Here is a 14,424-nt window from a genome sequence, read left to right on the forward strand (position 1 = left end):
AATAAAAATTAGCCTGCCCATCCCATCCAGAGATTTCTGCAGAGTGGGAGAGAGGTACTTTCTGCCTCCACACTTCAAGCCCAATTGGGGCACACTGATTTCTTCAGAAATATATTTAGCAGTCACTCCCAAACTAACCTTAAAATGAAACCGATTGGATGTCTGATATTCAGCTGTGAAAAGGGTGGTGGCGACATCATTTCCAAACAGAGATGGGGTTGGCAACCTTTTCAACTGAGCAGTAAATCCTAGGGGTGACAAAGTATGGGGAGAAAGAGAAAGAGACTGACTTTTAGCATTTTTTTTTCTTTGAGATGGAGTCTCGCCCTGTCACCCAGGAGTGCAAGGCTCACTGCAACCTCTGCCTCCCGGGTTCAAACGATTCTCCTACTTCACCTTACCAAGTGGTTGGGATTACAGGTACCCACCGTCACACCCAGCTAATTTTTGTATTTTTAGTAGAGAGAGGGTTTCACCACATTGGCCAGGCTGGTCGCAAACTCCTGACCTCTTAATCTGCCCGCCTCGGCCTCCCAAAATGCTGGGATTACAGGTGTGAGCCACCGCACCCAGCCAACTTTTAGCTTTTATTTTATTTTGCAGTTAACAAAGACAGTCAGAAAGACAGTTCTAATATACACTAGGAGCTGTACCCAGGGAGCTACATCAGGGCAGTGCTGACCTGTGCTTGTATTTGTGTGGCCATTGCTGGCTTCATAGCCCCAGTTCCTGGGGAAGAAGCAGGCAGGGACATTGGCATCTGCCACAGGCGACCAGCAGCACTTATATTTCCATCTGCAGGTATCCTGTAACAATGACACAGAGTTAGCAGCATACAAAATGAGGGAAGGAAAGTATTATCTGTCTACTTATTTATAACCCATTTTATTTCAAGGAGAATTTAAGATAGGTTATAATTACATTCATTAATTTATTCTTTCTTTACTCATGCATCTATCCAACTGTGCAATATGTATTATCTACCAGACATGGAATTATAATACAGATAAATAAGACATAGCTTGTGCCTTCTGCAAACATACTATCTAGTGGCAAATCTATACAACTAGGAAAGCAATTACAGTATGAAGATATGAGGGCTCCACAAAGTGTGCCCGGGAGCTGAGGGAACACACAGTCACTGGACCCAGCCTAGTAGGCTTGGAGTGGGGTGGGGATCACTTCCAGGTAAATGAAAGGTAAGTCCCGTCATAAAGCACCAAGGGAAGTTAGACAGAAGAACAGTATTCCCAGCAGAGAAAGCAGCAATGCATGACAAACTCAGGAAAACCACACATTTCTTGTGCCAAGAACACTGAGTATGAGAATGAAGCTGGAAATCACATAGTGTTTTTAACCATGAGTGGGCTGGAAGCCAGTCCAAGCAGTTTGGACTTTCCCATGAGGAAGAGTCATGCAAGTGGCTAACAATACAGCGAAAAAGAAAAGCATTTCCAAAAAGTAAGCAAAGTGAAGCTAAGAAAACTAGAGACAATTAAAACTAGGACAGAGTGTAACACAAAAATTCGCAACGTCTATACTATGTCCAAGGCAAAAACAAATCACGTGGATTTTTCTCAGAGTGGTTTGATTATGAATATTCTTTTGTTGTTATTTAGCAAGATTTATTTTGTAAAGATCTTATAATTTTCAGATTAATTTACATAAAATTATTTTGTTATGATAAATAAAACAAATAGAAACTGGGACCAATGTGTTAGAATAAACACAAGCATTCACCTTCCTCATCTAACTAAATTTACATGAAATGACAGAAATATTTTAAGAAAAAAGTTACAAATCTTTTTATAAAATAGCAAAATAAAATGCAATATGGCAGGGCAGAAATTCAATTACAATTGAATTTTTTTTTTTTTTTTTGAGATAGAGTTTCATTCTTGTTGCCGTCTGGAGTGCAATGGTACCGTCTTGGCTCACTGCAACCTCTGCCTCCCAGGTTCAAGTGATTCTGCTGCCTCAGCCTCCCAAATACCTTGGATTACAAACTCCCACCACCACTCCTAGCTAATTTTTGTATTTTAGAAGAGACAGGGTTTCACCATGTTAGTCAGGCTGGCCTCGAACTCCTGACCTCAGGTGATCTGCCCACCTCAACCTCCCAAAGTGGTGGAATTACACTGTGCCCAGCCTACAATTGAATTTCAATTACAGTTACACCTACAAATGAAATTCAATTACAATTCAAGGTGAGATTTAGGTGGGAACACAGAGCCAAACCATGTCCTTCTGCACCTGGCCCCTCTCAAATCTCATGTCCTCACATTTTAAAACACAATCATGCCCTTCCAACAGTCCTTTAAAATCTTAACTCATTCCAGCATTAATCCAAAAGTACAAGACCAAAGTCTTATCTAAAACAAGGCAAGGCCCCTCCGCCTATGAGCCTGTAAAATCAAAAGCAAGTTAGTTACTTCCTAGATACAATGAGGGTACAGGTACTGGGTAAATATACCCATTCCAAATGGGAGAAATTGTTTCCAAATGAAGGGGCTACAGGCCCCATGCAAGTCTGAAATCCAACAAGGCAGTAAAATCCTAACACCCTGAAATAATCTCCTTTGACTCCATGTCTCACATCCAGGTCATACTGATGCTGAAAGTAGGCTCCCACAGCCTTGGGCAGCTCTGCCCCTGTGGATCTGCAGGTACAGCCACCCTCCTGGCTGCCTTCATGGGCTGGCATTGAGTGTCTGTCGCATACAGTGCAAGCTGCCAGTGGATCTACCTTTCTGTGGGCTGGAGGACAGTGGCCCTCTTCTCATGACTTCACTAGGCTGTGCCCAGTGGTGACTCTGTATGGGGGCTCTGACCCCACATTTCTCTTCCGCACTGCCGTAGCAGAAGATCTCTATAAGTACTCCACCCATGCAGAAAACTTCTGCCTAGAGATCCAGGCATTTCCATGTGTCCTTTGAAATCTAGGTAGAGGTTCCTATACCTTGATTCTTGACTTCTGTGTACCCACAGGCTCAACACTATGTAGAAGCAGCAAAGACTTGGGGCTTACACACTCTGAAGCCACCATACCTTGGCCCCTTTTAGCCATGGTTGGAGCTGCTGTGACACAGGATACCAAGCCCCTAGGCTGCACAAAGCAGAGGAACCCTGGGTCAGGCCCATGAAACCGTTTTTTCCTCCTAGACCTTCTGGCCTGTAATGGAAGGGACCGCTGTGAAGATCCCTGACATGCTGTGGAGACATTTTCCCCATTGTCTTGTAATTAACATTTGGCTCCTTATTATTTATGCAAATTTCTGTAGCTGGCTTGAATTTCTCATCAGAAAATTGGTTTTTCTTGTCTATTACATGATCTGGCTGCAAATCTTCTGAACTTTTATTCTCTGCTTCCCTTTTAAACCTAAGTTCCAATTCCAAACCATATATTTGTGAATATATAAGCTGAATTCCTTTAACAGCATGCAATTCACCTCTTGAACATTTTGCTGCTTAGAAATTTCTTCTGCCAGTAACCTAAATCATCTCTCTCAAGTTCAAAGTTTCACAGATCTCTATGGCAGGGGCAAAATGCCACCAGTCTCTTTACTATAACATAGCAAGAGTCACCTTTATTCCAGTTCCCAATAAGTTTCTCATCTACATCTGAGACAAGCAGCAGTTGGTCAAAGCCACTCAACAAGTCTCTAGGAAGTTCCAACTTTCCCACATCTTCCTGTCCTCTTCTGAGCCCTTCAAACTGCTTCTATCTCAGCCTGTTACCCAGTTCCAAAGTTACTTCCACATTTTCAGGTATCTTTACAGCAACACCCCACTACACGGTACCAATTTTCTGTATTCGTCAGTTCTCATGCTGCTAATAAAAACATACCCAAGACTGTGTAATTTATAAAGGAAAGACATTTAATGGACTCACAGTTCCACATGGCTGGGGAGGCCTCACAATTATTGTGGAAGATGAAGGAAGTGCAAAGGGACATCTTACATGGCAGCAGGCAAGAGAGCTTGTGCAGGGGAACTCCCCTTTACAAAACCATCAGATCTCATGAGACATATTCACCATCATAAGAACAGTATGGGGGAAACTGACTCCATGATTGAATTATCTCCACCTGGCCCACCCTTGACACACTGGAAGTATTACAATTCAAGGTGAGATTTGGGTGGGGACAGAGTCAAACCATATCACTTGCATTAAAAAAAAAATGAGGAATGTGTAATTTTAAGATTTTGAACAAGATTTAAAACTCTTTAATATTTCAACTGAATTACAAAAGAAAACAATGAAAGAGAAGTGTTATGAAAAAAAAACTTTAAAAATCAAGTTCCAGATTATCCCAGAAAATAATACAAAAAGATAAAGCAATGGAAAATATAAAAGAAAGAGTAGGTGAAGTGACAGACTCAGATAGCAGCACTCAACTAAGAAGACTCCAGAAGGAAAAGAAGACAGATGAGGGAGAGAAAAACAAGGAAAACGTCACGGATCACGAAAAACTCAGTCTACAACCCAAGACAGTAGAAGAGTAGAAAACAAACCCACAAAAAGTATGTGATAGAATAAAAACAAAAGCAGTAACTATAAAGAAGCAAGTAACTACATTCATCAATTCAAAACATCCATTGAGTGCCTGTTCTGTTAAGGAATTCATCCAGATTTCAGGGGCACAGGGTTGTCAGCAAGGACAGGGGGACAGATACCACCATTAATCAAATCAAGCTTGTTTCTACCACTGATTTGCAGCATCATTTTTATTGCAAACTAAATTTAAGTGAACACATATGAGCATGTGAATATGCATTTTAGGACTGCCTATTATATACTAATGGCTTAGATGTCATTCCTGTTGTAATTCCACACTGATATTACTATAGTGTGAGGATATGTTTTGTTATCAATCTAAGAGTTTCTTTGGAAACATTGAGGAAATAGAAATTCCTTATCAAGTCTTATTTTGATTAAAAAAGGGAAAAAAAACAAGATTTAAAACAAAAATGAAAAATGACAACAGATATGAAGAATAAGAATCATGAGAAAACTGATTTGTGACAAATGTTAGCCAATGAATGTGAAACTCTAAATTAAATAAATCTTTACATAGTAAAAGTTTAAATAATCAAAATTGTATAAGAAGATATGGAAAACCTGAAATGACAAGTAATCATGAAAAACTGTGATAGTTAAGAACCTTTCCCTAAAAAAAAAAAAAAAAAAAAATCTTTCCCAAATGAATTGAAGAATAAAATGTCCTCATATTATATACATTACCTTTTTAGAATATAGAAAAAGGTGGAAAATTTACTAATTTATGTTATGAAACTAGAATAATTCTGGTAGCAAACTAATAAGGACAGTCCAGATAAACAAGCAAACAACAATATATAGGCCCATTTCACTTAGAAAAACATAGATGTGTAGTTTTGATTTGCATTTCTCTAATGACCAGTGATGATGAGCATTTTTTCATATGTTTGTTGGCTTCCTGTATGTCTTCTTTCGTAAAGTGTCTGGTCATATCCTTCGCCCACTTTCATGCCAATTCAAATGGCGATCATTACAAAATCTGGAGACGACAGATGCTGGAGAGGATGTGGAGAAATAGGAACACTTTTACACTGTTGGTGGGAATGTAAATTAGTTCAACCATTGTGGAAGACAGTGGGGCGATTCCTCAAGGACTAGAAATAGAAATTCCATTTGACCCAGCAATCTCATTACTGGGTATATATCCAAAGGATTATAAATCATTCTACTATAAGGACACATGCACAAGAATGTTCACTGCAGCATTGTTTACAACAGCAAAGACCTGGAATCAACCCAAATGCCCATCAATGATAGACTGGATAGGGAAAATGTAGCACATATACATCATGGAATACTATGCAGCCATCAAAAATGATGAGTTCATGTCCTTTGTAGGGACATGGATGAACCTGGAAGCTATCATTCTCAGCAAACTGACACAAGAGCAGAAAATCAAACACCGCATGTTCTCACTCATAGGCGGGTGTTGAACAATGAGAACACATAGACACAGGTAGGGGAGCACTACACACTGGGGTCCATTGGGGAAAAATGGGAGAGGGACAGGGAGGTGGGAGGTGGGGAGAAATAGCATGGGGAGAATGCCAGATACAGGTGAAGGGGAGGAAGGCAGCAAATCACACTGCCATGTGTGTACCTATGCAACAATCTTGCATGTTCTTTACATGTACCCCAAAACCTAAAATGCAATTAAAATAAAGAAAAACATAGATGTGCAAAATTTCAATAAAATATGTTCAATTTGAATTCATTCATGTATTAAAATAATTATTACATAATATATGAATAGGTCTCATCAAGCAAAAGTTAGAATGGTTCTAAATTAAGAAATATTTTAATGTAATTCACAATGCTGACAAAAGAAAATCATATGATAACTTCAACAGAAGCAACCTATTTAAAATATAATAATGTAGTAAATTTAAATGCCTTAAATTTAAAAAGCAAGTTGGAAAAAATATATCCTATGATACAATTTTTTAAAGACAAAATAAACAAATATATAGATGCAAAAGTTTAGAAAGATTAGAAGAAGGATATACACTAAGCTATTTATTTGATTCTGATGATTCTGGGGGAGGGGATTTTGAGATAGACAGGAAACATTAATACTTTCTCATTTTATTCTGTACACAACTATAATATCTCAATCTTTCCTGCTAAAGAACTGTGTTCAGTGTAGATTTTGACACCAAAAACAAGAATATATCACAACATTACTCATTTGAAAAAGACATAGTACTGACAAGTATTTTAGATGCTAACATCTGATGTCATTTTCCTGAAAAGCCACGAAGTGATTGTAACTACGTCAGTTCTGCATACCTATGATAAACAAAACAGGCCAGGCATAGTGGCTCATGGCTGTAATCCCAGCACTTTGGGAGAGAGTGAGGCAGGCAGATCACTAGGTCAGGAGTTCCAGACCAGTCTGGCTAACATACTGAAATACCGTTTCTACTAAAACTACAAAAAATGAGCCAGATGTGGCAGTGTGCTCCTGTAATCCCAGCTACTGTGGAGGCTGAGGCAAGAGAATTGTGTGAACCTCGGAGGTGGAAGTTGCAGTGAGCCATGATCACGCCATTGCACTCCAGCCTGAGCAATAGTGTGAGACTCCATCTCAAAATAAAATAAAATAAACAATCACATTATAACCATACAATCTTTTTAAAAGTACTTTTTAATTCTCCATAGATCTAATTAACATTCCTGTCTCATTCTCTTCCGGTAACAAAAAAGGCTGGAAGGGATCAGTGAAGAAAGAATTTGAAGGTCTGGATGGCCTGCGGATAACTTCTTTTCCTAAGTCAGACATTAAGTACCTCTGCTCCCTCTGAAACTGGGGTCAGCATAATTCAAAAGATCAGTTTCATTGTCATAAATTGTTTCAAAGTTCAGAGACCTCTATAAAAAGCAATAAACATTTAGGTAAGCAGTCTTCCCTAACATTCCTACTTCAGTTTTCAACCATTACCAATATCCCAGATACCGAAGGTCAAACCCCAGAGGCAATTACTATCCAACATTTCAGTCCCCACATCTCTTCCTTGTGGATTTAGAATGGAGAAGGGAGATCTATGAGACACTACTATAGTCCAGGCATGAGTTACGGTAACACAGACTCTCATGAACTCATGCCTGGGATATAGCAGTTGACTCACAGCAAGTCTCCCGCTCTCTATTCTTTCCATCACACCAAACTTGAGCATTCTCCAGTTATCTGCCAAATAGATTTTATGTCATTTTTAATCAGAAATTATTAATATAATTTAAAAATTAAAAATTAACTTGGAGATTGTTTAGTACAACTTCCATTTGATGCAGGGATTTCTTCAATACAGTCTCTGATAGATGCTTAAAATCTGTAAATGAGGCCAGCGCAGTGGCTCATGCCTGTAATCTCAGCACTTTGGGAGGCCAAGCAGAAGGATCATCTGAGGTCGGGAGTTCAAGACCGGACAGACCAACATGGAGAAATCCCATCTCTACTAAAAATACAAAAAATTAGCCTGGCATGGTGGTGCAAGCCTATAATCCCAGCTAATTGAGAGGCTGAGGCAGAAGAATCACTTGAACCCGGTGAAGGCTGCAGTGAGCCGATATCGAGCCATTGCACTCCAGCCTGGGCAACAAGAGTGAAACTCTGTCTCAAAAAAAAAAAAAAAAAAAAAAAAATCCGTAAATTATATGTAACCAACTTCTTCCAAAACCAGGAAATTCCACTTCTATAATTAGTATTTTATTGCAATGTTATTTATTAGGATTAGTTCAAATCAGTCTCCAAAAAGTTTTATTTTCTAAAACCTACTATAGCTGCATATAGACTTTGAGATAAACTGTCTCAAACTATATTGACAATTTTGAAAGAAAAGAGAATCTTGTAACCTATGAATTAAAAGACATGGAAGAAAATGGAATGCACATTGGAAAAAACTTCCAATTGTTATTAATTGCAAATAACATTATCATATCAGAAAACAACAAGCATCTACAAACTAGGATAATTAATATAAGTAAATTTAAGATTTCTGGTTACAGTATCAGTATTCAAAAATCAATTTTAAATCTACATATCAACAACAGAGAAACAGAAAATTAAAATTTAAGAATAAAACTTGAAGAGAATCAAATAGAATAAAATGTAGCAAAGACATATGCAACAGCTCTATATCAAAAATTTACTAAAATCTCAGTACATAGAAGGATAGATTATGTTTAGGGATTGAAGTATTCACCCTTATAAAGATGGTAATTTTCCCAAATTTAACCTGTAGATTTTATGCAATCACAATAAAATTTCTAGCAGGTTTTGTGACAAAACTGTCAGGCTGTTATGACAGACATGAAAATTAAAATGTATTCAGAGACCTAAAGGGCAAAGAGTAAGTTAGGCAATCTTGTAGAAAAGCAAGAATGATTTGGAGGACTTCTACAACCACACATTAAGACCTATCATAAAGCAATAGTAATTAAGGCAATATGGTATTGGCAAAAGAACAAACTAATAATTGAACAAATAGATTCCAGAAGCAGATCCATACCTATAAAGACATGATTTGCAGTAGAGGTGTCACTAAAATGCAGAGAGAAAAAGATGGTCAACTCAATAAGTGGTGATAGATCTATTAAAAATTCAAGAAAAGTAAATGTTTCTGGGCTGGGTGTGGTGGCTTACACCTGTAATCCCAGCACTCTGGGAGGTGGAGGCGGCCAGATCAAGAGGTCAGAGTTCAAGACCAGCCTGACCAACATAGTGAAACCCCACCTCTACTAAAAATATAAAAAGTTAGCCAGGCATGGTGGCACACACCTGTAATACCAGCTACTCAAGAGGCTGAGGCAAGAGAATTGCTTGAACCTGGGAGGCAGAGGTTGCAGTGAGGTGACATCACGCAACTGCACTCCAGCCTGGGTGACAGAGCAAGACTCCGTCTCAAAAAAGAAAGAAAAAATGTTTCTGGACTCCTACTTGTTACCATATATAAAAATCAGTACTATACTTGTTAAAGGTCTAAATTTGAAAGATAGAACAATAATGCTTTTAAGGGAAAAATAGTAATATATTTTTACGATCTTGGAGTAGGCAAGAATCCTAAACAGAATATGAAATGAACTAACCATTGAAAAAGTGATAAAGTGAACTGTTTTAAAATTATGAACTATTTGTCATCAACAGTCACCATTAAGAGAGTTAATGGACAAACCATAGACTAAGATATATATCAAACAAATTATTTGTACCCAGAATACATAAATAACTACCACAAAGCAATAAAAAAGATGCAACAGTTCAGTAGAAAAAAAGGCAAAAAATTAAAAAGACATTTTATAAATATGATTATCCAACTAGCCAATAAGCATTTCTAAAGATGTTTAACCTCATTAGTCATGAGAGACACAAAAATTAAAACCATAGAATGGTTAAATTGAAAAAGGAGTGAACACCAAGCGTTAAGATGTAGAGCAAATGAACGCTTACATACCACTAAAAGAAATGCAAATTGATACGAATACTTTGAAAAACGATTTTGTAGTGTCGGCCAAAGTTAAACATGTACATATCCTATGGACCAGAAGTTCCATCCTTAGGTAGAGAGCCAATAAAAATTCTTCCGAGTGTTCACCCAAAGACACGTAAATTTGATGCAAATTTTTTTTGAATCCTGCTGTTTAGAGCAGCACGATTATACCTGTAATCCCAGCACTTTGGGAGGCTGAGGCCTCACTTGGGATCAGGAGTTCGAGACCAGCCTGGCCAACACAGTGAAGCCCTGTCTCTACTAAATATACAAAAATTAGCAGGGCATGGTGGTGTGCACCTGTAATCCCAGCTACTCGGGAGGCTGAGGCACAAGAATCTCTTGAACCCAGGAGGCAGAGGTTGCAGTGAACTGAGATTTTGCCATTGCACTCCAGCCTGGGCAACACAGTGAAACTCTGTCTCAAATAATAATAATAATAATAATTCCAGCCCTTTGGGAGGCCAAGATGGGCAGATCACCTGAGGTTGGGAATTCAAGACCAGCCTTACCAATGTGGAGAAACCCCGTCTCTACTAAAGATACAAAATGAGCTGGGCGTGGTGGCATATGCCTGTAATCCCAGCAACCCGGGAGGCCAAGGCAGGAGAATTGCTTGAACCCAGAAGGCGCAGGTTACAGTGAGCTGAGATTGCACCATTGCACTCCAGCCTGGGCAACAAGAGCAAAATTCTGTCTCAAAAAAAGAAATAAGAAAGAAAAAGAAAAGAAAGAAAGAGAGGAAAAAAAAAATATATATATATATATATATGTATATATATATGAAAAAAGCTGAAATAGATAATTTCTATGTTTTTATAATGAGAAGATTCAAAATTATCAAAATGTCAATATTGTTTAAAATTTAACCTAAAATTCAATTAACCTAATTAATATCTCCCCAAAACCTAAAATGCAATAAAAATAAATAAATAAATAAAAAATAAAAAATAAGAAGATATAGAATGTAGAATATAGGGTAAAGAAATAAAGTTTAAATATATAAATATATACAATTTTTATGATAAAGTCGTAAGTCACAACGAAGCAAGGTTCAGGTAGCCGATATTCTACAGAAGCTGCTCAGGGAGAAAACGTGTGTTCTTCACCACATATTTATTGGGACCTCTATTGCCAATAACATAATTCCAGAAGGTTCTTGTTGTAACAAGTTGCCTGAGTTCTGCAAGTGACTCAGCCAGTGACTCAGGTAAATGTGAATCTATTTTCTACCACTACTGATTTGCCTATTTGCATGTGCTTAATGACTTCTATTCTCAAAGAACACACAGTCTAGCCCACAAACATTTAACCTTTCTACCACAATCCTTGAAATCACACCTAAGGTACATTTCTAACACCTGTAATCACCCTCGACTTTAGACTTTACAGTCCACAGATTAACATTCTTGTGAGCTTTTCCTACTCTTCCTTTTTCTCAACCCTGCTTCCCTCACATTCTTAATATTGTTATTTCAGTAAGGTAAGAAACAGATAATTCCAAACAAATCAGAGGCCCAGAAGCCATGCCACCCCACCCTTTCCCCCACTTCACATATTCATTGCTTTTCAATAACATCCAGTAGGCCACCAAAAGGACCTTGTTTCTCTGACCTCTGTCACCGCCTGGCCAGGTGTGCAGTCTATCCTGTCCGATTGGTCAATCTCTGGACACTCTGGAGTAAATGAAGTATCTGCATAGGAATCAAAGGATAACATTGAAAATGTGTAGTGTAATCATCACAGTTCCAGGAAGGAAGCTAGCAAAGTTACAGACTTTCAGCCAATTCTCCACACAACAGATCAGCAGTAGCTGGTAACTACATTTGCATACAATGTTTAACACTTCTCCAAGGTTAATTAAACACAGTTATTTCTAGTTTGTCTGCTTTTTAAACAGACACAGTTTATATAGCATAAAATTCACCCTCTTCAAGTGTACATGTCAATGGTTTTTAGTTGTGAAGTTACATAACCTATGACCACTATCTAATTCCAGAACAATTCCATCACCCCAAAAAGAAATAACATACCCATTAGCAGTTATTTACTATTTCCCTGTTCTCTCAGTCCCTCGTAAACATGAATCTATTTTCTATCACTATGGATTTCCCCATTCTGAACATTGTCTATAAAAAGAATCATAAAATATGTGGCCCTTTGTGCCTGGCTTCTTTTACTTATGCCAAGTTGGCGTAACATTTTCCAGGTTTATCCATTGTAGTATGTATTAATACTTCTTGCTTTTAATGGCTGAATCACATTCCTTTGTGTGGATATACACATTTTGTTTATCTGTTCATCGGTGGACGTACATTCAGGTTGTTTCTGCTTTTTTACTGTTATAGGTAATTCCGCTATGAGCATTCACAGACAAGTTTTTCTGTGACCTATGTTTTCAGTTATCTTGGTTATATACCTAGAAGTGGAATTGTTAGGGCATGTGGTTAACTCTATCTTTAGTTTTGTGAGGAACTGACAAAATTTTCCAAAGTGACTGCACCATTTTACATTCCCATTAGCCATGTATAAGAATTCTAATTTCTCTGTGACCTCAACAACACTTGTTTTTATCTGTTTTTAATTATAGTCATCCTAGTGGGTGTGAAGCGATATCATTTTGACTTGCACTTTCCAAATAACCGATGATGTTGAATATACTTTTAAGAGTTTAGTGGCCATTTATAGATTTCCTTGGGAGAAATGTCTATTTAAATGTTTTACTTATTTAAAAATCTTTTAAAAAAAAAATTTGGATTTGTTATATTTCTTTGTACGTCCTAAGAGAATATGTTCTCTTATATCCTAATGTATTATCTTAGGATATATAAAGAAATATATTTGCAAATGATGTATCTGATAAGGGTCTAACATCAGATACTTCGTCTGCAACTATGTTCCCTGAATCTGTGGATTGTTTTTCACATTCTTGATAGTTTTCTTCAAAGCACAAAGTTGTTTTCAATTTTATGAAGTCCAATTTGCCATTTCTTTATTTTTTTATTTTTTTATTTTTTATTTTTTTGCTGTTGTGCTTTGAGTATTCAGAGTATGAGAGTTTCGGCTCTTACATTTAGGTCTTTAATCAATTCTTAGTTAATGTTTATATACGTTGTCAGGTAGGGATCCAACATTATTTATTTTGTTACCAGGGAAGCCCTGTTAAAATAGCTTGGAAAGTTCTTTTTCTTACTGTTTTTCTTTAGTCTTTTATTTAGAGGCACAGCTGCTTAAAGACACCACATGGCTCTGGCTACATAACTGGAAGATATTATTGGTCCCACTGGAAATATACACCTTCACTCAACATTGGCTATTATTACTTTTGCCTTTAGCAACTTTGTGGCATCGCCCCTCATAACAACAGCTGAAGCAGGATGGGTTCATGGACCCCATGAGCCATCTGAAATCCAGAATTTCATCTTCATTTAGAGGAAATAGTTACTGTGGGCATTAACAGGTACCCTTTAATGCTTTTGTTTTGATTCAAAACAAAGCCGCCAAATATCTTCCCTATCTTTATGACTCTACATTTGTTTGTGTATATATGTATATATGTCAATAAAAATTTGTCTTAAAACTGGATTCCTGAAATAGACAACCATATGGATGAACCTTGAGGACATTATGCAAAGTGAATTAAGCCAGTCACAAAAAGATAAATCCTCTGGGATTCCATTTATATAAATTGTGTAAAATAGTCAAACTCACAGAAGCAAAGAAGAGAAGAGTGGTTAAGAGTTAGCGGAACTGGGAATGCAGAGTTGCTAATCCATATATACAATATTTCAGTTATGCAAGGTGAATAAACTTCAGAAATCTGATGTACAACATTGTTTCAATAGATAACAATACTGTACTGTACACTTAAAAATCAGTAAGAGGGTAGATGTCATATTACCTGTTCTCACCACAATGAAAACAAATTGATATTAAAGCCCCCTTTTCAACCCCTGGAAACATATCTTACAAAAAAAAAAAAACAGAGATAAGTTCAGTATATAAGACAGTTAAAAGTAGAACTACTCTGCATGAATCAGAATGTGGTTTAGGGTGAATCCAGGTGTGAAGATCTAGCTTTATGTCAAATTAAAGAAACCAATTATTTATATACACTGGATCCGAATCTCATGAGATATCTTATCCAAAAAAAATGTTTTCGAGGGAAGAAGTAGGAATAGGCTCAAAATGGCTTACATCAGTGGTTTTCAGATCATCTTTCAAAGTTATAATAGTTCCTAGAAAGTGTCTTAACGTTTGCTGTGGAGAGAAGCGAAAGAGATGGAGCAGGTAGGGTTCTACTATTAGGACAGCTTCTTTTCACTAAAGGCTTAATTCACATCTATAAAGTGAGCTTGTCAAGCAGAACAAACCCCA

General features: G+C 37.3%; 1 protein-coding gene across 1 annotated transcript in view; it reads right to left on the minus strand.

Moving 5' to 3' along the window:
- The window catches only part of MGAM (maltase-glucoamylase), a 221,792-nt gene that overhangs the window by 74,590 nt on the left and 132,778 nt on the right, over positions 1-14,424 (minus strand). The window contains exons 72-74 of the mRNA XM_074378986.1: positions 11,662-11,741; positions 683-806; positions 139-248 (exon numbers count right to left, since the gene is read on the minus strand). Of these exons, the coding sequence (XP_074235087.1) occupies positions 139-248; positions 683-806; positions 11,662-11,741 (314 nt within the window). The remainder of the gene's footprint in view (positions 1-138; positions 249-682; positions 807-11,661; positions 11,742-14,424) is intronic.

This window comes from Saimiri boliviensis, chromosome 10, assembly GCF_048565385.1.
Source record: "Saimiri boliviensis isolate mSaiBol1 chromosome 10, mSaiBol1.pri, whole genome shotgun sequence".
In the NCBI taxonomy this organism is placed as follows: domain Eukaryota; kingdom Metazoa; phylum Chordata; class Mammalia; order Primates; family Cebidae; genus Saimiri; species Saimiri boliviensis.